This window comes from Talaromyces rugulosus, chromosome V (genome assembly GCF_013368755.1).
Source record: "Talaromyces rugulosus chromosome V, complete sequence".
NCBI lineage: Eukaryota > Fungi > Ascomycota > Eurotiomycetes > Eurotiales > Trichocomaceae > Talaromyces > Talaromyces rugulosus.
The window spans coordinates 1,817,219-1,840,479 of record NC_049565.1 but is presented as its reverse complement, the minus strand read 5'-3'; the positions used below and the strand labels follow the sequence as shown (position 1 = coordinate 1,840,479).

Sequence of the window (23,261 nt, the reverse complement as noted above, 5' to 3'; positions counted from 1 at the left end):
TAAAATTCGTTCTTGCAAAATCAGCTACATATGTATTATAAACATCGTCTGGAATCAACACTATCGTCATGCACATGCAGAGAATCGTAGTGACATAAAGAAAAGCGCCAATATAACACCGAGAGGGAAAAGAAGAAAAAATACAAATATATATTCACAAAAGATCAATTGAAGCCTTCTTGCGTCCAATCATCGCCTTGTAACTGTCCACCGTTTCGAGAACCAGCACCAGCGCCAGTACCACCGGCCGCGGCGGCAGCGGCAGCAGCAGCACCGCTGGCAAGGTTGTCGATATGGTGTTTCTCGATTTCAACAGCACTCATCATGTACAGCATGACAAAAAGAAGCAAGTGTAGCGCAATACAATAACCAGCAAACAAGTTCCGACTTGTGCGATTCGCCAGGACCACGCGCGTGATTGAGAAGACGAAACGCTCAGGCAGACTCATGCGTTTGTATGCTCGAGTTGACTCGCGTCCACGGAAGGCTGCGAACGGAGATATTTGAGCTTCGTATGCGGATTGGTACCTATCCAGCGTAAGGCCCGAAGATGTCTCGCTAGAATGTTGTATCGACCCTGCGCTTGGTCGGTTGCCGTGGACTGATGCTGATGTTGAAGCAGAGCCTTGGCCACGACTATACGTCGATACATATCGTGTTTTCTCGTACAAATTGAGGTTGTCCTTTTGAAGGGCAGCGATTTCTTGTCGGAGCGATTTGACGTTGGCGTATGTTTTTGACAGCTCTTCCTCTAATTCGGAATTCTTATGCTTGAATCTGTCTCTTTGCGCTTGGATCATTGGGAGAAGGCCTGATCCGCCTCCAACTGCTTCACCAGCACGAATAGCTTCCATAGTATTGGCGGATGCAGCGCCTTGGTCAAAGCCCGAGATTATCGACGAAGTTGGCGAGGTTGCTCCGTTTCTTCGGGAGGAGTGGTAGCGAGAAGTATATGTGCCTGCAACAGACATCGCGGCAGACGGGATAGCATGCGATCCCTTTTGTAAACGAAACAGATCGTTTTCAAGTGTTGTAGAGAGTTGCTGGGACTTTTCAAGGTCTGTCCTCGTCTTCGAAACTTCCTCTTGCAGCGTTTGTATTTGGCCTTGAAGGTCTCGATGCGAAACTCGCAAAATAGTAAGCTCGTTGGTGAGCTTCTTGTTGCGAGCCATTAATAGCTGCTCTAGTGTGTTTTCTTTTGATTTGGCTGCACCGTTCCCATTGCTGTTGATTTCTTCCGGCACGTCGCCGACATCGTCATCATCCCCGGTCGAAAACTCGATAGACTTTTGAAAATTAGCGTTAGAAAAAACAGATTGTGTCAATAAATCTTACCTTGATAACCTCGAGCTCTCTCTTGATCTCTTCGTAGTCGGCATATCTGTCTAGCTTGGAGCGAAGTTCTTCTTTCTCGGCTGATGCATTGGCGACTTCTCGCTCGTTCTGGCGGGTTTTGCTTTCCCAGTTGTGTCTTTCGGTGTCCCGGTCGAACCTGGCCGCATCGAGTTTTCGCAGCAAGGACGAGTTTTCGGATTGGAGTCGCAGATAGGCAGGGTCGTCGTCGATAGACTTTTGCTCGGCATGGGAGTGAGATGCCGCTTGAGCAAGCTCTAGTCGCATTTGCTCATTGCGCGCCTCGACCTCGGCCAAACGAAGGCTGGTCTTCTCCAGATCCGACGTAACAATTTCGAGTTCTGCGGCTGTGGCGGCGTTGAGGCTTGTATCAACTTCTTCGCCCTTGTCGAGTCTTTGCGACACCTCAAGTGATGCTTTCAACTCCTTCAACAAGCGGTCCTGGTTTTCGATTTTTTCTTCCAAGCTCTTTTCCTTGGCTTCCCAGTTGTTGGTTTTCTCCGACAATACTGCATCCCACGAGGCTTCAATCTCCTTGGTCTTAGAATCTTGTGTATCTTCCAAATTTCGGCGCGCGGTGCTTTCCTCTTCCAGTCGCTTTTCTGTCTGTTCCAATTGGCTAGTCAAATCTCCCACTGACTTTTGCAGGTGTTCTTTTTCTGCCGTCAACTTGGGCACAGTGTCTTCGGATGCAACGAGCGAATCAACCGAGGCTTCTAAGAGAGGATATGGATCTGGCGCTTCGGACAGGGAGGAGTATAGTTGTAGGAAAGACGATGAGGATGTCTTGCCATGATTCGTTAAAAGATCGATAAACGTTTGATATGCTGTGGTCCGTTAGTAGGCGTGCTCAGTATCGAGTGTAGTCAGTCAACCGACCTTTTAGAAGTCCTTTGTATTCTGTTAACTTTGATGCATCGTCTAATTTTCTAAAGTCCTTTGTCTTCTGAGCAAGGTCTTTTCTTTGCACTAGAGCATCGCGCTGGTTCGCAACAATCTCAGACGCAGTAGCGTCGATTTTCGGGATTGTATTAGTCAAATCGATTCCTGCGAGAGATCACAAATATATTAGCAGATTTCCTTTTTTTTTCTTCAATGAATGGTTAATATTTCATACCTCTCCAAGCAGAAATAGCACGCTGGAACTTGTTCGCTTCCTGCGGTTGACCTTCGGCGCCGGAGTTGCCATCTGGCTTCTCCTCCTGGGGGGCGATCACACTTTCGCTCACTGCGAAAACATCCATGGTTGAAGCAATGCCTGCGATTAGGCAACGGCCATCAACCCCAGACCTCGGCGTTCTTCGTGCGCTGCCAGGGGAATTGCGAGTGGAGCTCTATATTGATGTATCGACAAATGCGGAGAGCCAGCTTGACTTACGCGTCGTCGCGGGGCCGACGTTAGTCCGGTCGAGGATGAGGCGAGAATTCAGTAGCGAAGGAATGGCTTGTTAATGTCGGCTACTCAGAAAGAACCCATGGGTATACGGTCCCTGATACTTCGTGCTCCCAGGCTGACACTTCTGAACATGCGCTGTTTCACAGGCAGATTACAGGACAACGTAGATGCGCTTAACCGCATCGGAGCATGACTAATCCGGCGATAAGGTGTTTCCCAATCAAGGCTCACTGAGCTCCCAGCTCCTCCTCCTCCTTCTCATTTCTGTGCTACTGACTGTATATGACCTAAAACCCTGTGGCTTTTGTGAAGGGCTCCGCTTTGATGGATGAAAGCGCTGGTCCTCGCAAACGGAGGAAGCTATCGGCTTCCACGGCGCCGCCATATGTTCTCCGCCAGCTGCTCGATAAGGTCCCCTTGGCCGCAGAAGAGGGCGGGCCGGAGATTCATATAACATGTGTGGAATACTGGAGTGAGTCTTTTACCCAGTCTGTTTATAGATTATTAGACTGACTAGGAGCGCAATAAGATGATAACCTGTATATTGGCACCTCTGCGGCCGAGATCCTCCACTTCGTGTCGTTACCGCCAGACCCCGATGACGAATCCAGCGAGCCCAACTTTATCCTAGCCTCTCGATTGCCAATAACCGGTAGCCCGGACCAGGAACATGGCATTCAGCAGATTGTATTGCTGCCTGCTGCAAGTAAAGCTTGTGTTTTGTGCAACGGCTTCGTGACGTTTTACACGCTACCCGAGCTGAGTCCCGCGTTTGAGAATAACGTGAAAGTAAAGAACTGCCACTGGATTGGCGGTCTCGATTTGAACCAAGATGTGGGCGAGGATGCAACCGAAAGTCCGGTGATCATGATCGCGGTGCAAAACAGAATAATGATAGTGCGAATCGGAGACGCTGCGCAGCTATTGAGGAATATCGAGTTTCCCGGCTGCTTGGTCGGGCTACGGCGCGATACGATTGCATGTGTGGCGGACGAAAATGCATACTCGCTGTTGGAAGTGGAACATCAACAGAAAATCCCCCTGTTTCCCATCTCTTCATCAAGCGAGGTCTTTGAGCTTGGCCGTGTGCAAGATATCCCGCAGTCGTTATCTGCCCTCAAACGCTCATCTTCGGAGTCGTATGGAAATTTAGATGCTGGCACATCGAGTGGACATGGCAGGAGTACCAGTCTGAATGCGTTTGCTGAGGGGCTGGGAGGCAGCAGAAGAGGAAGCTCTCAACATGCTATTAGAGAGGATCGGTCCAATTCACTCACGCCTGATTTGCTCGGAAATTCGTCGCCACGAAGATCTATGTCGGGAGACCGACAGGACGCGAATACAGCTAAAGATTTGCCCGCTCCCCCGCGTCAAGAGCCCGACACGGATATACAGAAACCGCTCCCTCCAGCACCCAAGTTGAACTTGGCTCGTCTAAAACCGCACATAGTATCTCCAACACCATCAGAGTTTCTTTTGGTTACGGGTACTGCGGAGACTGAACCCGGGGTTGGCATGTTTGTCAATACGGATGGCGATGTAGTTCGGGGAACTATGGAATTTCAACGATATCCCGAAACCGTTGTTGTTGATAGCCCGGGAGACTCGGGCCAGGGAGGGGCGAGTCCCGAGCCTATTGAAGGATTCGTACTTGCAGTCCTCAAATTGGATGAAAATGACAATGTCCATAAATGCCTGGAAATACAGCGTTGGGACGTTAACCCCGGGGAGGCAGGACGCCAAAAATCCTTGTTGGACATACCCAGTTCCAGTGATTTGGAGAATGTAGGAATAGGACATACTATTGGGCCGAGCAATCTCAACTTCTTTGAGCTGGGCGATTTACTTCGAATGGTCAAGCTACAAACACCTAAGAAACCCGGGGGCACATATACCCCAGCCGAAGAGGCAGACCCCCGGACGAATGCAACAATCGAGCAGCTTCGCAAGGAGAAGGAGCTCTTCGAATCCCAGGAATTGTCAGACTCGGACACGGGGAAAAAGGTCACTTCGTCGAAGAATTGGGAGATAGAGAAAACTAAAGAAGGCGCTGCCTTCGCTCGTGGACTGGGAAATGCGCGATCTAGCTTAATTCTGTGGTCTGGAGATCAGGTCTGGAGTATTTTAAGAAACCCTTTGCCATTACAGCTTGAGACGCTTCTTGAAAGCACGCAGACTTGGAAAGACGGCCGGTTGGTGTCAGTTGACCGGGGTGCTATTGTTGATCTACTAGACTCGATGAAGACGATTGAACCAAAGACTGAGGCAGAGTTTTTGGGATTGGGTTATATCAGACAGAAAGCTGGGCTGCTTCTCTTCGCGGATCTGCTCGCGATGGCTCCACCTAATCGAACAGAGGCGACAATCCGAGCAACAGAGGAAGCGCTTGTGGAGAGTGACCTGGACCCTCGGCTGATTCTATTTTTGGTACCGTTCCTCTCCGACGAGGTTCTGGTCAGCAAGGAGGGAATCTGGGTGCACCACGGGCTGGCGAAGGTTGCTGGGTTTTACCTGGAACATTTGTCGGAGTGGAAGACGGTCTCGCTGTCAGCTGAAGACCCGGTACTTGATCTACTGAAAGGTTATCTCTCTGCCTGGCAAAGAAGACGCGGCTACGGTAGCGTCACCAACGACACGAATGTCTTTGACAGCGTCGATGCGGCCCTTCTCCATTTAATCCTTGAGCGAGAAGCACAAGCTCGACAAAGCTCTCGACCGGTGAATACAGCGCGCGGTGAATTGAACGGACTGGCAGACCATTGGAAGGCGGACTTTGACCACGCCATCGCGCTTCTTGAACGTTACCATCGGCTCTTTGTGCTTAGTCGACTTTACCAGAGCCGAAAAATGTCCAATAAGGTGCTCAGAACGTGGCGAAGGATTGCCGAGGGAGAGAAAGACGATGACCCGGAGGTTACCGTTCCCGGCGTTGAAGAGCACGTTCGAAAGTACCTAGGGAAGATAAGGGATACACAGTTGGTCGAAGAGTATGGATCGTGGCTGGCATCACGAAATACAAGCCTGGCTATCAGGGTCTTTTCGGATGATAGCAGCCGGGTGAAACTGGATCCCAACGATGTGGTGGAATTGCTGAAAGCGCGAGCCCCAAATGCTGTACAGGATTATTTGGAGCATCTTGTGTTTTCAAAGAATGTGAGTGATCTCTTTTCTTTTCTGTGTTTGGTGACTAATTGAAAATTTCAATAGTATTCTCAATACGTGGATGATCTGATTGCATACTACCTGGATACAATTCTCAATGTGCTGCAATCATCAGCGGAAGCGCGGGCCTCGCTCAGAGAGTCATATTCTACATATCGAGCGCTGCGGCCTCCCAAGCCGACTTATCTCCACTTTATCTCGGAGAATGCACCATCGGAAGCATGGTGGCAGTCGCGTTTACGACTTCTTCAGCTTCTGGGCGGGCCAAATACGGTTTTTACAGCGACGGCGGGCAAGGATCTCCCATATTCGATTGAGGCGGTACTATCCCGGATCGAGCCGTTTCAGGACGAGCTGGTGTCGGAAAGCATCATTCTCGACGGGCGCCAGGGCCGGCACAAAGAAGCACTGCGCCTGCTGACGCACGGGCTGGGCGACTACGACTCTGCAATCCGATACTGCCTATTTGGCGGCAGCTCGAGCGCGCAGAGCATCAAGGGGTCAGAGCAGGCCGAGCTGTTCAGGTGCCTTCTGATGGAGTTCCTGCGCATCGAAGACGTGTCGGACCGGATCGAGCGGACGAGCGACCTGCTCGCACGGTTTTCGCATTGGTTCGAAGTGCACGACGTGCTGGCCATGGTGCCGGACGACTGGAGCGTTGATATTCTCAGCGGGTTCCTGGCGCATGTCTTCCGCGACCTGGTCTCGCAGGGCCGCGAAGTGCGTGTGCAGAAAGCGCTGAGTGCGAGTCTCAATCTGCGGGTGGGCGTGGAGTATCTACAGGATGTGGAAAAGCGAGGAGCGTGGATTGAGGATGACGAGGGGTTGAGGAGTTTGAAGGGTACTAGTACTAGTACTGTTCAAGATGATTTTGGGGATATGGTTAGTGCTGGACTGTAAATACGAGTACATATATGTTATAACATTTGAAGTTACGTCTCTCATTTCTGGTATAAACATACACAAAAAAAAAGAACAAAAAAAACTAATCGAGATCCGGAATCGGCAGCCCATTCACAATTTTGACTTTCCTCCCCAACTTGTCCAGCGCAACCTTTGAATTATACGCGCGCAAATCGGCCGTCTCACTCTCCGTCACCAGCACAAAGTCATAGGTCATCAACCAAGCGCCCTCTGCGACGCCGTACTTGGCAGCCAGCGCGGCATCGACTCTGCCCAGGTCGACGACGAGGGTGTCCTTGACGCCAAAGACAGCGTCGGACGTTTCGTAGGGGTCGTTGTGGAGATAGAGCGATCTATAGCCATATCAGCAAATTTAACAACCAAAAAGGTTTGAAATAGAAGAGAGAAAAAAAGAAGCGTACGTGATTAAATGATCATAACCCTCCTTCTCAAACATAAAGTGCATATGACTCGGCCTATACGGATGACGATGCAACTTCTTCAACAGCGCACCCACGGGCCCATCATGCGGAATCGGATATGGCACAGGTTTGATAGCCCTGAACCAGAAATTCCCCTGTGCATCAGAGCGCATCACGCACCGGCCATCGGGTCCCTGTCGATCAGCGTGCTGCACGTCGTAATGGCCCGTCGAGTCTGTTTCCCAGATATCGATCTTGACTTGTTCAATGGGGTTACCCCGTGTATCGCGCACTGAGCAGGCGACGAGTAGTGGTTCGCCGGCGGGATCTTGTGAGATACTTTCTCCCTGGCCCAAAGTGGGTGCTTCGTGCGTGTGAAAGGGGCCGAGGACTGTGCCTTCGGTTGAGTTTGGTGGTTTGGGATGGTTGATTGAGTCGACGAGCAGGGATAGGCCGAGCACGTCTGACAGGAGGATGAATTCCTAGCCATATCAATCAGTATACAACTCCATTGTTGAAAACGCTATAAAGGAATGGAAAGAAGATACCTGTCGAACATCACTGCATATCTTCCCCGTCGCCGTCAAAAACTGTATCCCGGCCATCCACTCATCCGAACTCAGTCGCGTCTCGCGCGCAAAGTCGTGCAGGTGCGAGACCAGACGCTCCAGCACGTATTTCATGCGCGCGTCCTGGCATAGCGAGTTGATGAGGATGACATTTTCGGTGATGTTGTCGATGTTGAGGTCCTTCAGTGGGGGGATGGTGACTTGCGAGGGGTCCATTCTGTTATCTGTATATCAATATATTTTTTTTTCACACATTTAGTATTTGCGTACTGTAGTAGACGACGACAACAACAACATGTGCAGATCAAGAATAATATAGTTAAAAAAGAATTGAAAATACAAGGAAATACGGAAATATCTTCACTCACTGCTCGACCAGCATCGGCTAGTTGTTTCCGGGGTATGTATCGGATGCGGTCCCGAGGGTGTTTCTCTCACACAACATTGATTGATACGAGCCAATAACAGTTAACAGTTGACCAATCAGTCACTCAATATAATACAGTGTTTGCAGCGGGGTCTTATCCGACAAGAGCCGGATATAAGTCATACGTATATATAACGATTGATGCTTCCCCGCATTACTGATTGGGTATGGATCCAATTTCTGTATAACGGCCGGGGATCCTCCTCGGACAATCTAACAATCTATTGGGGGAATCCCGAGTGCTAGGTGATTTACATGTTTATATTCATTGTTAATGATAATGCTATGTACAATCGCATGCTCAAAAACACTAGTTTGACTGGAAAACGACAAACAAACAAAAACGCTCAATATATGCTCAAATATGACAGACAAATGACAAATGACAGCCCATGGTATCATAAAACCCAAAACCAGAACAAAACAAAAAATAAAAAATAAAAAAATCACATCGTCTCTCGCACCCGCTTATCCTCGCCTGCTCGATCAACAGTGTCCATGATCGCCTGTAGCAGGCGCGACGTCGCGTCCGGGTCGTCGTCGTTGCGGCCGTTGCTACTGCTAGCATGGCTGCTACGCTGGTGTATGCGGTGCCGGTCATACTCCTGGTGGTGATCGTTCAGCATCACCGCGTGGATTTCGCTGTTTGTTCGGCGCATAGGCGGCGGTAGGTCGAGCGACGAATGTACGGGGGCACTCGATGTCGAATCCGCACGGCCAGACGCTGTATTATTATTCGTTGGTGGTAGTGAAGAGCGAGCAGGGTCGTAAGTGGCGTCTCCTTCACGCGTGGACGAGTTCAGCGGTTGGCTGTTGTGGATGCCGTGAAGCTCCTCTTCCTTGACGTCCTTCCACGAGCATTTGGCGTGTTTCTTGGTGCATCCCGCGCATGCGGTGAGATTTTTGAGACAGTCCATATGAAGACGACGGCAGCGGTCGCACGGAGGCATAATACGTTCTCCGCGCTGCAGCTCGTCCATGCGGGTCACCATCTCCGTCTTAAAAGGGCCTCCGTCGTCTCGCTCGTGGTGGCTGTTTGGCTTCGGCTGCGGCAGCAAGGATGACGGCGTATTCGGGATAGCCACTGTGTTGTTGTTGCTATAAGCCGAGGGCGCTCCAAAGTCAGAAGCATCCGAGTCACGAGGGCGTTGGTTGGTGGATGTTGAGGATGCCGGCGGCTCGCTTTCAGCAGCACCACCACCACGCCCGTTCTGGTCTGCAGTGGTAAAGAATTTCTTCATGAGCTCGGCCCGAGTTGTAGGTGAAGCTCCTTTGATATTTGTCCCGTTTATGATGGTGATGTTATCCGTATTCGGGTGAGAAGAGTTGTGATGGGTTTCGTCGTGAGGCTCCTCCGGCGCTCGCCCACTATTGACAGCTGTGAAACCTCCTGGCGGCGACTGGGGATGGGCATAGGCCGAGTGTCCGTTCACGACGCCAGGGTCTGGAGAAACATGGTGTTCGCGCGGCGAGCTCTGAGAGCTTTTGTTGCGGTCGGTCTCGCGGCGAGTGACGATGGCATTGCGGCGGCTTTTCAAGCGATAGCTCAATTGCCTTGCGCGCGCAGCGGCTATAAATAATCAGCATTAACGAAAACGCCATGAACATCTGGAAGAAAAAAAAAGCATACCCGAATCTGCCATGGCAGTGATTTGTTGTAGGTTCTTCTCCAGAATCTCCAGCGACCCGACCTCCTTCTCCTCGTCCTCGTCAATGGGCTGCGGCGGAATGAGCTTCTGCGGCATGCCCGAGGCAATCAGCACATAGTCCTCCTCTGAGATCTCGACTCTGCACTGCTTTGTATAAAACTGGCAGACGGGCACGCCGTTGCGCGTCTTTTCGAGGTTGAACTGCTCGGGCTTGTTGCGCGCAAACTCGACGACGTCCAGCCAGGTCACATTGGTCCCTTCTTTCCCATTCGACTTGAGCACGTTCGGTGGGCCGTCGAACAGGCGCTCAAAGCGTTTCATCAGGATGGGGCCCAGCGGACATGCGCCCAGGTTGCCGGCGATGCTCTCGTGGCGCTGTAGCACGCCATCGTACTCGCCAATCAGGCGCAGAATGTTGGGCAGGTTGTCTTCGGTCGACACCAACGGTAGATTCTCTGGGTACTGGCGGGCCAGGTAGTTGATGTGCAGATGGCTCGACTGGGTTTTTGGCATTTTGGAGGCGACGCCCGGCGAGAAATCGCCAGAGGGCGAGCGCGGGCGTTTGTCGCCGGATCCGGATCCGAATCGGGCGTCCATGGGGTTTTGTGCAGATGTGGTTTTGTGACGATGAGTTTTTTTTTTTTTTTTTTGATGGTGGTGACTTGTTTTTATGCGACCGACATTGGTAAAGACAGGGTAGGGTGTGCACGAGGACTAGCGAAGATCGGCGAGGATTCGGAGGACTGGATTGTGTGGCATAGTGGGATATAATCAGACTGTCTGGTTTTGGATAACTGATTAACTGGATATCCTGGTGATTCCAGGTGGGATGAGAAAGCAACACCAGTGAAGAAAACAGGAGGGGAGGAGGAGGAGGGTGGAATCGGGCCTCGCTCCGGGGCGGACAAGAAGAAGAGAAGAGCGATAGATGCTGATGCAGCCACACGCGGTGATTAGCCGGGGGAAATTAATTGACTAGTAGTTAACCTAGCAGCGCGCCTAAAGCCTAACAGCCACAGGCTAGGTAAAAGGTAACTAGCTGTACAAACGTCGAGTTGCATCTCTGGCAGAGGAGGGCAGGGCGGAGAGTCCATCCCGCCGGCGTTCCGCTGGCTAGCCCGGAACCCGGCACGCGTGCATTTTATGTGTATAGGAATTTATATATATTTATATATATATTTATATTTATTTATCATTTATTTAATATCTCGTGTAACGTATATATATATTTCGAGTATATACAGAAATGCATATGCATAATTAAAGACAAGTTGTAACGCCGCGCGTTCCCGATGCATGTCCCGTACGCGTAATTACCGTCACGTTACGCCCGCTTTCTTTTATCCGCCCTGCAGTTACTAACAAGTCACTAACAAGTTACATACCTCTCGCCCACTACTGCTAATACTTACTCCGTACTCCTCGCTAGCCCTTGACCTCATTCGCTCGCTCGCCGCCATCTTGCAGCGTGTTTTTGTTCCGATCCCTGGACCTTTTTTTGAGCACGACAGACCTCTTAACAAGTCTTTCACTTCCAGAGAAAGTGTTGCCCGCTCCACAAACAGGCAGAAAATCCCGCACTACTATCTCAAAAGAGACCAACCAGTCTCTTTCATCAACCACACCCACCTACATATCACGCCAGCACATCCCATCAATTCCTTCCTCTACATAATATTTTTTTTTTTACAAAAAAAATGTCCGAGCGAGCCTCTTTCCGCGGCGGTCGCGGTGGGCGCGGCGGAGGCGGTGACCGTCGCGGCGGCCAGCAGAACCGAGGTGGCGCAGGCGGTGGCGGTGGCGGTGCTCACCAGCAGCAGCAACAACAGCAACAAGAAAAGCCCAAAAAGGAAAATATCCTGGATTTGACAAAGTACATGGACCGCGAGGTCAATGTCAAGTTTAATGGAGGAAGAGAGGGCATGTCTTTATATTCTCTTTTCTTATTTTTTTGGAGTTGTCTTTCTAACAGAAACAAAAAACAGTCCGCGGTATTCTCAAGGGTTATGATCAGTTGATGAATCTTGTTCTGGACGATGTCAAAGAGACTATGCGAGGTAGCTATCTCTTCCCCCTGTTTTTTTTTGCTCTCTCTCTAATTTGTATATAGATGAATCTGGAAACGAAACCACCCGCTCGCTCGGCTTGATCGTGGCGCGCGGCACCCTGTTGGTCCTCATATCGCCTGCCGATGGCAGCGAGGAGATTGCCAACCCGTTCTTGCAGCAAGAGGAGTAAGATTCTACGAGAGAGGATGAAAAGAATGAGAAATGAACAAGCGTAACATTGATAGCTAGTAACTAATCAAGATACCAAAACTCTAGTTACTGTATATTGTACTGCCTCCCCGAAACATCAACCCTCAACAAACAGAACTGTAATCCATAACCCGGCTACTTTCCGTGCCAATATAATGTGTACGTACTTTCACCTCCCCGGCCTATTTTTAGACTCGGATGGCTAGTGCATCCGCCTCGCCGGCTTCATCAGCGCTTGAAACGACGACTCGAGCGCCTTCTTCAGTTCCTTGTAGCTCACTATAAAGCAGCTCTGCTCGTCCCGGCTGATCAGCGTCATCTTTTCATCCGTGCCCGCGTCCAGTTTGTTGAGGCACGTCAGCACATGCCCTAGATCCACCACCGGCGAGTTCTGTCCGTCCACCTGGTGGAACACGTAGTCTCGGAAGAGCTTGAGAAAGTACCGCTCTCCGTTCTCCGACCACTGTCGGTCGTGCTCGTACTCCGGTCTTTCGTTGACAAAATTCAACTTGGTCACCAGCCGCACAAGCCGTCCGTTCTCCAGCTCCCGTGCAAGATCCGATGTCAGCTGGTCGTCCATGTGAAGCGACGAGTCAAAGGTCGAGATGAGCTGCGACGATATCCCGCTGATGAAGATATCAATGTTGCGCTCCTGGTCCTTTTGCATCCCGTTCAGCAGCCAAAACACAGAGTTTTTCAGCTGCGGACTATACACCCGAGTGAAATGCTCCATCAACTTTGTCGGGCTGCCCACCGCCGTGGATGCGCTTGCTCCAAGCGCGAGCATCAGCTGCCCGAAATTCACCAGGTCTTGGAGCTGCAGGTCTTGAACAGACCGCTGTGTGTCATGCTGCACCACGTCCATGATTGCGCACGCATTCAGACGAATCCGGTTCTTGCCTGTGAGAATAATCTTGCTCGCATCGATGATTCTCGCTGCCATCCCACAGTTGTGGATGGCCTTTAGCGCCGACGCAATCTGTGTTACATAGCCCCACAGCACTTGCTCAGGGATAGGTGTGTTAGTGCGACCTGGGTAGCGGTTTCCGGCGCCGAGGTGTTGCTCTGCCAGAGTCTTGGACAAGGGGTGATAGTCCATCACAAAGACCAGCGAGCTGTCTTGAAACACGCGTGTTGTGAATGCATCATGCACTGTCACAACACTGCCATTCGTGATTCGTTTCCAGGCCTGAACCGCCCGTATTGCTTTCTCGTTGGTCAATCGATAGCCTTCGAGTCTTCGCAGCACGTAGAAATTGCCATCCTTGCTCGACTGCGCTTTGTAAACCCAGCTCGGATATCCAAATGTAGTGGCATTCTTCTGATGAGACAAATCCAAAGGAACGAGTGAATGAAAATGGTCAACATGCGCGGGTAAGGATGAGTCTTAAACAAGTCAGCTCCGATATTGAATCAACAGCAAATGACTTACTTGGTAAAGTTTGCAGGGTGGCGGCAGTCTTTTTCTGCAGTTCTTCCCTAAAATCATTTGGTAAAAAGAGATCATGCACATTGCGTTGATAAGTCGAAATATTCTGGCTATGGGGCCCAATGGGAGCGTAAAGATGGTATTGCACTGGCTGCTGGAAGGCAGCTTGGCCGGAGAAGAAGGCAGCGCCTCCCATGGATGCAGCCACTGCTGCGGCTGCGTCGTGAGAGTATGGGTTTCCTTGGGCCGGGTGGGATGTCACGCCGCCGTTGCCGGCTAAAGAACCAGGGGTCGTTACGAATGGGTCATAGGTGGCTGCTGGGTTGAGCACGCCATTTCCGTTGCCCTGCAGAGATACCTGTGTTAATTGCGAGTCAGAAGAGTCATGACTTTCCAAAGAGTCGTAGGAAAGACAAGCAGGACGGTCATCTGGGACTAGCTGTGGAGACATTGAACGAAAGAAGCGGCTGGGAGGGGAGTCGGGCTGGGGGAAACGGCTTGTTCCGCGAATATCGTCCGTCTGAGAGAAGACACGCTCGCGCCAGAAATCAGGGCCAGGCTCAACGTCTGCTAGAGGGAAAAAATTTGGATAGTATTTGGGAACGCGCCGGGACTGGTAAGAAAGAGGGCGAGGGGGGAAAGACAATGGGTTTTCCAGCAAACATGACGAGCGGTCAGACCGTCTAGCGAGGGACGAAGAGCCCGGCGAGAGTGCGAGTGGGAGAGACGTCGAGCGAACAGCGCGGGGCTCAAACGAGATAGCACGAGCGTCCAGATTGGTCGGCGACTCGTCGGCCTCGGCCCTGCTGGCGTTTGCAGGTCTCGCTTTGGGCTCCATCGTGATACATGCAGTGTGCAGCAGGGGTGAATGAGCAAACGGAGCGTTTGCAGAGAGAAAGAGAGGGGGCAGACGCGGACAGGGAGCGGCTGCCTTGGGGACCAGAGGCAGTCACGGGGAAAGAAAAGTAAACACCCAAACTCACCACCTGCGATGCATCCAGTCCTTGCGGCACAAAATCTGCCACTTCGGCGACAGTCCATTCGGGAGACGCCGCGTCTGCACGCACCGAGGGTGTGCTAGAGCCGGAGCCTGAACATGTCTATCAGCATTTGCCATTTGGGCCAGAGATGCAGCGGGCGATCTCACCTTTGGGGAGAAAAGGGGCCGCACTGGCGGCCTTGGGGGATATAGCATTCGGTTTCTTCGACGGCGACGACCCGTTGGCACCGAGGACGGCCGGGGTGAAACTCGGGGAGTCGACGTTCAGTCGTTTTCTGCTGTTACGGATGGGACCTCGATATCAGCTCCAGGTTCGTTTTGATTCCGGTGTTTCTGAATGGAATAGTAACACTCAAATTAGGGCGCCTGACCTGTCGTTTTGATTCATATTGTAAAGCTTCTGGGGATCGTGGTTGAATGCGCATCCTGCGGGAAAAGAACATGGCCGTCAATTTCCAACTCCAACACGTTACAGCGTCTGGTCCGACATACCCTTGTCTTCATATCGGCATTTTCCATATATAGTGACATTGCGACATAGGGTGTCTTTCGCATTCTCTATGGAGCGCAACGGGTCAGCCTGTGTTGCTACATTGTCTCCATCGGCATCCGTCGAAATCAATATCATCGACCGAAGAAAGAAGAAGTTGAAGACTCTCGGCTGAGACGTACCTCGCCCTCGCAGCTTTGGAGATCCCATGCTGCGACGGGAATCGTCAAGCCCCGGCTTCGCCGCGGAAGCCATGGCCGTGTTGACAGATCAGAGGCGCCGACGCTCAGCGCCCGACGATATCCATGGACTCGACACAGAGGAGGATCGGAAAACGGAGGAAGCGGAGAGGATGCCACATTCCTCTTTGTGTTGGCGCGTGGAGGAGACCAGGGACAGTGATGTGGTGGGACGACGCTGTGCACAGGGCGTGTAGCCGTCAATAGCTAGTCCGGCGCGACGGGAAGGTCAAAGGTAACAATAATAGGCTAAGAATAGGCGAGGCAAACAATGGCAGGGAGACGTCGGGCGACGCAGCGATCGCAGCAGCAGCAGCAGCAGCAGGACAGCGCTGGCGGACGTCGAGTCGCGATGATGAATGAAGGAGGATGGCGGCGGTGGGGGACGAGCGATTACGGGGCGGTGGGCCACTAACTAGCTGGTGGTTTATACGTATCGACACCAGTCCACGATTGATGCTATTTACGTTTTACATTATAATACTATATATTGCATATGATATGCGTGTTGTTTACAATTACTATTGATATCTACAGGAGCATCCATTCGGTGTTTTGGGTGATTTAATGTTTTTTCTACTGTTGAGTGATGATAGTGCTGCTTATATATTTCAGATGAAACAGGCTATACCCAACAACATGTATCCTTCAACTGTCTCATTTACAATCGTACTCCAGTTACCATTACATGCAATCTAAAACTTGCCATTACATATACATTACATGTGCAATATATATATATATATATATCTATATCAACATTTGAATATATGGTATATAGTTGCCAGCTGGAGAGTACTAGCACGTGCACGGGCCACTGCAGCGGCTCAACGACATCACCAGCGAAGCTGTCCTCATTATTCCCAAAACTTGCACGCATCACCACATTGGCTCCTCGTCTGCTACCTCCACCTGTCCTCTGCTGTTACTAGTCTGACATTTGGACTGTCCGGGCTTTGTTCAACTTTGTTTCACCAATCCAACCGACTGCTGCCGGCCAGCGGATGGAGATAGCCAGCCCATCATGTCCTCAACAGCTGGAGGCGCTGGTGAGCTCTCCGAGAGCCAGCAGACGTCTCTCCAGACCTACATGACCGTGACTGGCCAAGAACCAGATGCTGCGATCCCCATTCTACAGCGGTCTCAATGGAATGTCCAGGTAAGTCTGACAGACAAACACTGTGGTAGTGTCCCGTGCTGACAGCCTTACTCTGCTTCAAAGATCGCCATCTCCAAGTTTTTCGATGGCGAAGGTCCTGACCCCGTCGAAGAAGCCCGCGCAGCTCTCGATGCGGCGCCACAGGACATTCGACGAACTCAGAATTTAATGTTCGACGACGACGACCTTCCTCCCCGCTCCCCGCCGTCGTCATCTCGAGCGAGCAACAGCAATCTCCAGCCGGCTCCTCGCATCGACACACAACCGGAAGACCAGCCGGCTTACCGACCTCCGTTAATCCTCAGCCTCCTGTTCTCCCCCTTCAACTTGCTCTACCGAATTCTATTCAACTCATTCCGCTTGTTTGGGACTCTGTTTCCCTTTTTGCCACGCTGGCTCAACTTTGCCGCCAGCTCGTCTCTGCAAAGAACCCGAAATACCAGCGGAAGGAGGCCGCTGGGCCCAAAGGATACTGCTGCTCGATTTATTCGAGAGTTTGAGGAGGACTATGGTAGCCACCCGCTGCCGTTCCTGGAGAACGGCTACAACATGGCACTGGAACGAGCTCACCGCGAGCTCAAGTTCCTTGTCATCATCCTACTATCGCCGGAGCACGACGATACCAACACCTGGGTCCGTGAAACGCTGCTATCAAATGAAGTGACCGAGTACCTCAACGACCCCAGCAACGAGATTCTGCTCTGGGGAGGAAACGTGCAGGACTCCGAGGCGTACCAGGTTGCCAACTCGTTGCGCAGCACAAAATTCCCATTTGCCTCGGTGCTAGTCCACACGCCGAGCACCGGGTCCAATGCCATGTCCAACATTGGCCGCATCCCCGGAAACACCACGCCGACCGAGTTCCTGTCCAAGCTGCGCACGGCCATCTCCCAAAACAAAGACCCTCTTGACCGCGTGCGCGCCCAGCGAGCAGAACAACAAGCCTCGCGCACCCTGCGCGAAGAACAAGACTCTGCATATGAGCGATCCCTAGCCCAGGACCGCGAGCGCGCACGCCAAAGACGCGAGGCCGAAACCGCCCGCCAGCGCGCCGAAGCCGAAGAAGCCGCACGCCTTGCGGCCGCAGAAAAACACGCTGCCGATCTCCAGCAATGGAGAAAATGGCGTGCCCAGTCCCTACCCGCGGAGCCATCATCGTCCGCCGATGTCTCCGATATAGTACGCGTGAGCATCCGTCTCTTGTCCGGGGAACGCGTGATTCGCAAGTTCCGCGCAGACGCCGATTTGGAAGAAGTATACGCTTTTGTCGAGTGCTATGATTCTTTGCAGGAGATTTCTGCAGCTGCTGCTTCTTCTGGCGAAGAAGAAGAAAAGAAAGTATCCGAGCCAGAAGGCTTCGAGCATAAATATGGGTTTCGTTTGGTATCCCCGATGCCGCGTAGCGTGTATGAGATTGACGCTGGTGGCACGGTGAAGGAGCGTATTGGACGTAGTGGGAATCTCATGGTTGAGCTTATCAATGAGGATGATGACGATGATGAAGACGATGTAGACGAGGATGAAGAATAGGACTTTTTTGGTGATGTATAATACAAAACAAATACAATATAAATGAACAAGATTTTGCTACGATAAAAAGGATAAAGTTTTAAGAAATTAATAAAAGAATTATGCTGTAGTCAATCGCCATCTATGCTGACCACGATATTTTGAATTACATACATGTATATGATGGTGCACGCCAACGCCAATAAAGCCACAGTCAAAAAGCTAATGCCAATAAAGAAGATGCAATTTATACACATCGACGAATCTAATCTACCGTCAACCCAGCCAAACCCTACTATTGGAAAGAAAGAAAGAATAATAAATAATCAAGCGTGCTGGCTACTACCAACTAAAAGCCTCCTCTACAAAATCCACACTCATACCGCACGCTACATTCTCTCTCGTGGCCGCCCTGATCTCATCTGCAAACGCACCGGGACCACACACAGACACTATCGTGGCACCAACGCGTTTCGGCAGGGCCTCATCAAGCACAACGCTGGGTCTGCATCTTCCAGGAAACATCTGCAAGCTATCGCTGGGACTCTTGATCTCGCTGCGCGGCGTCTTGGGCTTGGACACGAATAGCTTGATCACTAGCATCTGTCGCCGGTTGGGGAGTTGCAGGATCTGGTCCATCCACTCGCGCACCCAGTTGAGTGCCTCTGTCGTGCGGACTGCCCAGATGAGGTAGATGCGCTGTGTCGCGACGCAGCCTTCGTCTGCGCGCATCAGCAGGTCGCGGACGTGCAGGATGTGGTGCGTGATGCCTGCACCGCCAGAAAAGAGAATGACCGTGCCGTAGCTGCCCATGGAGCTTGCAGCACCGGAATTGTACGGCCCTTCGACCATACCAAAAGCGCGCAGCGTTTGGTTCGGGCAGGCCATGGCTTTGTTGTATAGTTTGCGCGTCATGCCGGACCGCGCCGCCATGATGAGCGAGATGGAGGTCTTTTGCTTGCCCGTATTCTCATAAAAGCTGGTCGTCGTGGAGAACTCTTGTTTTTCGAGGTTTGAGGGGCTGTGATTCAAACTGTCGTAACCATACGGACTAGCTGTCCCCCTGAGCGCCGCGATGGGATGCGACGGCGGCGTCACGCAGGTGCTAGGGTCGGCCCAGGCCACTGAGAACGGATGCGACATCCACCACGACACGACCGGGATAAAGGCATACACATGACTGCCGGGATTGACGTGTACACGCCGGGGTAAGTGAAAGGTAACACGACATGCCTCGCCAGGAAGAGCCTTGACGACCACGACAGTGCTGCCGCTGCGGAGACTAAAGTTGAGGCGTACCCTGAGCAACCAACGCATGCTGCGCTCGAAGACCCAGATGCCGATGACGAGGAAGATCCACGGGCGTTGCGGGAGGGCGTCTAGATGGAGGTGGTAGCAGACGCCGACGACGGCCAGCACGGCGGCGAACTGATGCAGATGAAGGAAGATTTCGTAAAAAGCGTGACGGATGGGAGACGGCGAGTGGCAAATGAGAAAGACCATGGACACGGAGCCCAGGGCGCCAAACGTGAAGAAAGGCGTGGTGCGGACACGGTGCACTGCGTCGGCGAAGCTCTGCTCGTTTGAGGCGTTGACAAACCATGCTGTTGTATGTACAAGTGTTTCTAGCACGACGATGCGGCCCAGCCAGCGGTGGAACAGATTGTATGTGTCGAAGCTGACGCCGAGGAGCCAGATCAAGAGGTTGTTGCGTCCAGCAAACAAAAACAGCGGCACCATGTTGAGCACGGCCAGCGTTCCGGATCTTCCACGCAACTCTGCAACTAGGGCTGCACGCTCGTTGACAGCGTAGTCAAGGATGGCGCAGTATGCAACCTGGCTGGCGACATATAGCACGAGAAGGATCGTCTGCATGCGAGACGGCAGGACGCCCATGTTCACCGCGGACGAGAGCTGGAACTCGCGGTGATGTCGTTTGCTGAACAGCGGCGAATACACCACATGTTTCTTGATCGCTGGCCACAAACTATATCCTTCCAAGCTCCAAAAGTGCTGTTGCCTTCGGGTGGCCGACAGGCAGGTGATGTGGCGTATATATGAATTGCAGATCTCCAGCATTCGACTCAGAAAGACGGTGACAGCGACCAGGCCGAGCGAGCCGCAGATAATTCGGGTGATCAGAGTGTCCAGAGGCACGTCGACGCCATCCAGACCGCGTGAGTACTGGTAAATGTAGGTGTAGTTGGTGGCATAGGCATGGGCCTGGGGGCCCGAAGAGGAACTCATCGGAAGTCCCACCTCGCCAAACACTCAGCTCCAGCCAGGTATTGTTCCCCGGAGGAGTGCTGAAGAAAAGAAACCACAGCAACAGGGGCAAGGAGGGTTATTGATATTGCTTATCAATGAACGGGGGGGGAGGAGTTGGGTATGGGCATGTCTTCGTCAAGAGCCGTTAGCTATTGGATTGACACGCAAATGACGGCATCAGAGGGTGAGATTCTCTAAATCGGCACTTACAATGCTTTTTAATTACTTGGCTTGGCTGGTCTCGAAGCCTTCCGAAAACAAAAGCGCCTGGAATGTGACGTGGGACGGGAAACCGTCGGGAATGCAAGATCAGTTCTCTACTGGATTTCCACTCCCAGGCACTGTACAACGGAGATGGCCCAATAGAATAAGGACAGGAGCGAGGCCGCACTATAGGCTGAGGACAGAAATAAGACGCGATCCCCGCGCCAATCTCCGCACCGGTCTGCAGAGAGGTCGATGCCACCGGGGCTCTGTTTTCGAGCGACGATCCGATCGGTCGTGAACGTCTGATCAGCAGTCTTGGGATGAAAGAGGGGTGTGTAATTTAATGAGTGTAATTTATGCTGAATGAGTCAGTGGCTGTCTGGGCGGTCTGAAGTGGACAAGTGGACAAACCAACCAGGAAAGGAGTGTGCAGGCAGTCTTTATCCAGATAAAAAGTGCCAGAGAAACAGCTTAGAGAAAGAAAAGTTGCACAGATCGAGCCAGCTCCGAAGTGTGAATGATGACAGGAAGCATTTACACACGATGGCCAGACCGGTAGTTTATAAGCGCAGCTGATTCAAGAAGAAAAGGCCATCAATGACCTGGCTGGTCAAGCAAGGGTTAGTCAGACAGTGGCACAATACTATCAACTGGTCTGAGACTGACTGCTGTCTGAGCCCGCTGGGAGGGGGCGCCCTCGACTGGTCATTGATTGCTCCATGGGTGCAGAGGCCAAACAACAATAATGCATTGTTCACGGGTGGTTGTTTCAGATGAAGCTTAACGCCTTCATGTTTCTGGCCAGCGCTGACCGAGGCAGGTGGGGCGTGCGAACCCCGGCGGTTAGCCGCAGGTTAGCTGCAGACGGCGAGACGGCGTAACTTATACATCCACGGTACGTATTTTATAGACGTGCTATTATGCATCAATACATCAATACTGCTAGTCCATACACCAAGGACTGACTATACACAAGTATATATGTGCTAGATCGTAAAATATAACATGCAGACCTAGGACTAGATGTATACACTATCTATTAGTTAAACTTAATCTATTCTGTTCTCGACCTCCATGACATCACTCGTTGCGCAAACGGAAGACAGTGGTGATGCTCCACTGGTAGATTTTGCTGTAGATAAGGCTGTGCGCTCCACCTTGCAAAGGAAATGTTTCATCGACGTCAAAGTATACTGCGACCAGGCCCACTGTATAAAGTCTTGGGATGTCCATTATCTAAGTTGGGATGCCGCGTGTAATACGTACAAATACCGTCGATCTCGTAATTTGGTTAGGGTTTGTCTAGTGACAATGGAGATCGACACATCAATAGGATTCTCACGGCGAATTAAGGGAAACAAGATTCCCACGGCGAAATGAAAGAAACGGAGAAATAAAAAAAAAAGGGAACAATAGATAAAGGAAATATAGTTTAAAATTTTTTTATTTTGCCATGTCTATTATGTCAGACTGGGTCCATGCTCATCGGCCCATCCACCCTCCGTCAACAGTGATGACCTCCCCAGACACATAGTTGCTAGCCTCGCTAGCCAGAAAGACAGCGACGCCCTTGAAATCTTCAGGCTGACCCCATCGCCCCGCGGGGATACGGGCCATGATGCCTGCATTGCGGTTCGGGTCATTGATTAGCGCGACGTTCATGTCCGTGTCGATATATCCCGGCGCAATCGCATTGACGGTGATACCCTTGGAGACCCATTCGTTGGATAGCGCCTTGGTCAGCTGTCCCACGCCACCCTTGGATGCTGCATATGCCGGCACTGTCACGCCGCCCTGGAAAGTGAGCAGCGAGGCAACGTTGATGACGGCACCTCTTCGTCCCGTGGGGAACTCTGATGCGTCCCGCGAGAGCAGGTAGGCTCCGAACTCGCGCGCCAGTGTGAATACCGACGTTAGATTGATGTTGATCACCTGTCAAACTTATCAGCTGGCTATCCTGTGGCGTGTACCGTAGTGTTAAAGACTAACCTCATCCCAGTCCTCGTCTGGAAACTTTTCGCTCGGATGCCGTCTCTGGATCCCCGCGCAATTGAGCAGGATATCCGGTTTCAAGCCCTGTTGCACCAGCGCCGGGATTATCTTCTTGATGGCTTCGCGGTCGGACAGCTCGGCTACATGGATAACAGCCTTTCGGCCTACTCTGTTCGTGATGTCGTCGCGTGTTGCCGTGTTGGACTCGTCTCGCTAGGAAGTCTGGTTAGCTGGATGGAGGCGTTGGAACTGGTAAGTGTAACCAACCTGGACGAGGACGACATCAGCGCCTGCTTCGGCGAGGGAGACGGCCATTGCCTGTCCAATGCCGCGAGTGCCCCCGGTCACCAAGGCTGTTCGGCCTTGGAGGGAGAACAAGGATGGAAATGAAGCCATATTGAGACTGTAAATTTTCTGTCGTGTAGCGGGGATGACTTGATGAGAAAACACAGTAGGTGATCTCAATTGACTGCGACTAAATACAACAGGCTCCCTTTCTTGACTGCCTGAAAAGTGCTCAGCATTATTCGAGGTTGGAGAATCTGCATCGTCATCGACGGGCGAGGGGCAATTGCCGAGAGCCAGTAGCCGACGCGGGGACGACCCCAAGCTGTCGGCTATTGACAGGCCAGAGCGTTGGGTGAGGGGACGGTAAAAGTCCGGGAGGCGATATTATTAATGGAAATCCTGCAAGTCGTGGAATTCGTAGAGGAAAGATTCATTATGTAGGTGCATGTCCAATGTATGAGTAGTTCTTTCTCGAGCCGACTGTAAATTTGCTCTTCTCCAATAAAAGCACAAAATTGCAAAAATTGCAAAAATTGCACCG

General features: G+C 51.7%; 9 protein-coding genes across 9 annotated transcripts; 3 read left to right on the top strand and 6 right to left on the bottom strand.

The window, feature by feature from the left end:
• Positions 1-164: 164 nt before the first annotated feature.
• Positions 165-2,597, bottom strand: TRUGW13939_09184 (uncharacterized protein; the record flags this gene model as incomplete). Its single annotated transcript, XM_035492309.1, has 4 exons — positions 165-1,286; positions 1,336-2,180; positions 2,233-2,400; positions 2,471-2,597. 4 exons carry the CDS (start codon positions 2,595-2,597, stop codon positions 165-167), a joined length of 2,262 nt encoding a protein of 753 aa, XP_035348202.1.
• Positions 2,598-3,073: 476 nt separating this feature from the next.
• Positions 3,074-6,811, top strand: TRUGW13939_09183 (uncharacterized protein; the record flags this gene model as incomplete). The annotated part of the gene is made up of 3 exons (XM_035492308.1): positions 3,074-3,221; positions 3,279-5,902; positions 5,957-6,811. The coding sequence occupies 3 exons, from the start codon at positions 3,074-3,076 to the stop codon at positions 6,809-6,811; spliced, it is 3,627 nt and encodes a 1,208-aa protein (XP_035348201.1).
• Positions 6,812-6,896: 85 nt separating this feature from the next.
• Positions 6,897-8,021, bottom strand: TRUGW13939_09182 (uncharacterized protein; the record flags this gene model as incomplete). The annotated part of the gene is made up of 3 exons (XM_035492307.1): positions 6,897-7,167; positions 7,237-7,718; positions 7,785-8,021. The coding sequence occupies 3 exons, from the start codon at positions 8,019-8,021 to the stop codon at positions 6,897-6,899; spliced, it is 990 nt and encodes a 329-aa protein (XP_035348200.1).
• Positions 8,022-8,678: 657 nt separating this feature from the next.
• TRUGW13939_09181 (uncharacterized protein) lies at positions 8,679-10,478 on the bottom strand (the record flags this gene model as incomplete). The annotated part of the gene is made up of 2 exons (XM_035492306.1): positions 8,679-9,802; positions 9,863-10,478. 2 exons carry the CDS (start codon positions 10,476-10,478, stop codon positions 8,679-8,681), a joined length of 1,740 nt encoding a protein of 579 aa, XP_035348199.1.
• Positions 10,479-11,578: 1,100 nt separating this feature from the next.
• On the top strand, positions 11,579-12,119 carry TRUGW13939_09180 (uncharacterized protein; the record flags this gene model as incomplete). Its single annotated transcript, XM_035492305.1, has 3 exons — positions 11,579-11,770; positions 11,854-11,938; positions 11,992-12,119. The coding sequence occupies 3 exons, from the start codon at positions 11,579-11,581 to the stop codon at positions 12,117-12,119; spliced, it is 405 nt and encodes a 134-aa protein (XP_035348198.1).
• Positions 12,120-12,341: 222 nt separating this feature from the next.
• On the bottom strand, positions 12,342-15,313 carry TRUGW13939_09179 (uncharacterized protein; the record flags this gene model as incomplete). The annotated part of the gene is made up of 6 exons (XM_035492304.1): positions 12,342-13,525; positions 13,572-14,374; positions 14,487-14,658; positions 14,716-14,846; positions 14,940-14,994; positions 15,061-15,313. 6 exons carry the CDS (start codon positions 15,311-15,313, stop codon positions 12,342-12,344), a joined length of 2,598 nt encoding a protein of 865 aa, XP_035348197.1.
• A 1,008-nt stretch (positions 15,314-16,321) lies between these two features.
• On the top strand, positions 16,322-17,986 carry TRUGW13939_09178 (uncharacterized protein; the record flags this gene model as incomplete). The annotated part of the gene is made up of 2 exons (XM_035492303.1): positions 16,322-16,456; positions 16,520-17,986. 2 exons carry the CDS (start codon positions 16,322-16,324, stop codon positions 17,984-17,986), a joined length of 1,602 nt encoding a protein of 533 aa, XP_035348196.1.
• A 321-nt stretch (positions 17,987-18,307) lies between these two features.
• Positions 18,308-20,212, bottom strand: TRUGW13939_09177 (uncharacterized protein; the record flags this gene model as incomplete). The annotated part of the gene is made up of 1 exon (XM_035492302.1): positions 18,308-20,212. The coding sequence occupies one exon, from the start codon at positions 20,210-20,212 to the stop codon at positions 18,308-18,310; it is 1,905 nt and encodes a 634-aa protein (XP_035348195.1).
• Positions 20,213-21,922: 1,710 nt separating this feature from the next.
• On the bottom strand, positions 21,923-22,828 carry TRUGW13939_09176 (uncharacterized protein; the record flags this gene model as incomplete). The annotated part of the gene is made up of 3 exons (XM_035492301.1): positions 21,923-22,372; positions 22,430-22,645; positions 22,700-22,828. 3 exons carry the CDS (start codon positions 22,826-22,828, stop codon positions 21,923-21,925), a joined length of 795 nt encoding a protein of 264 aa, XP_035348194.1.
• Positions 22,829-23,261: the final 433 nt, after the last annotated feature.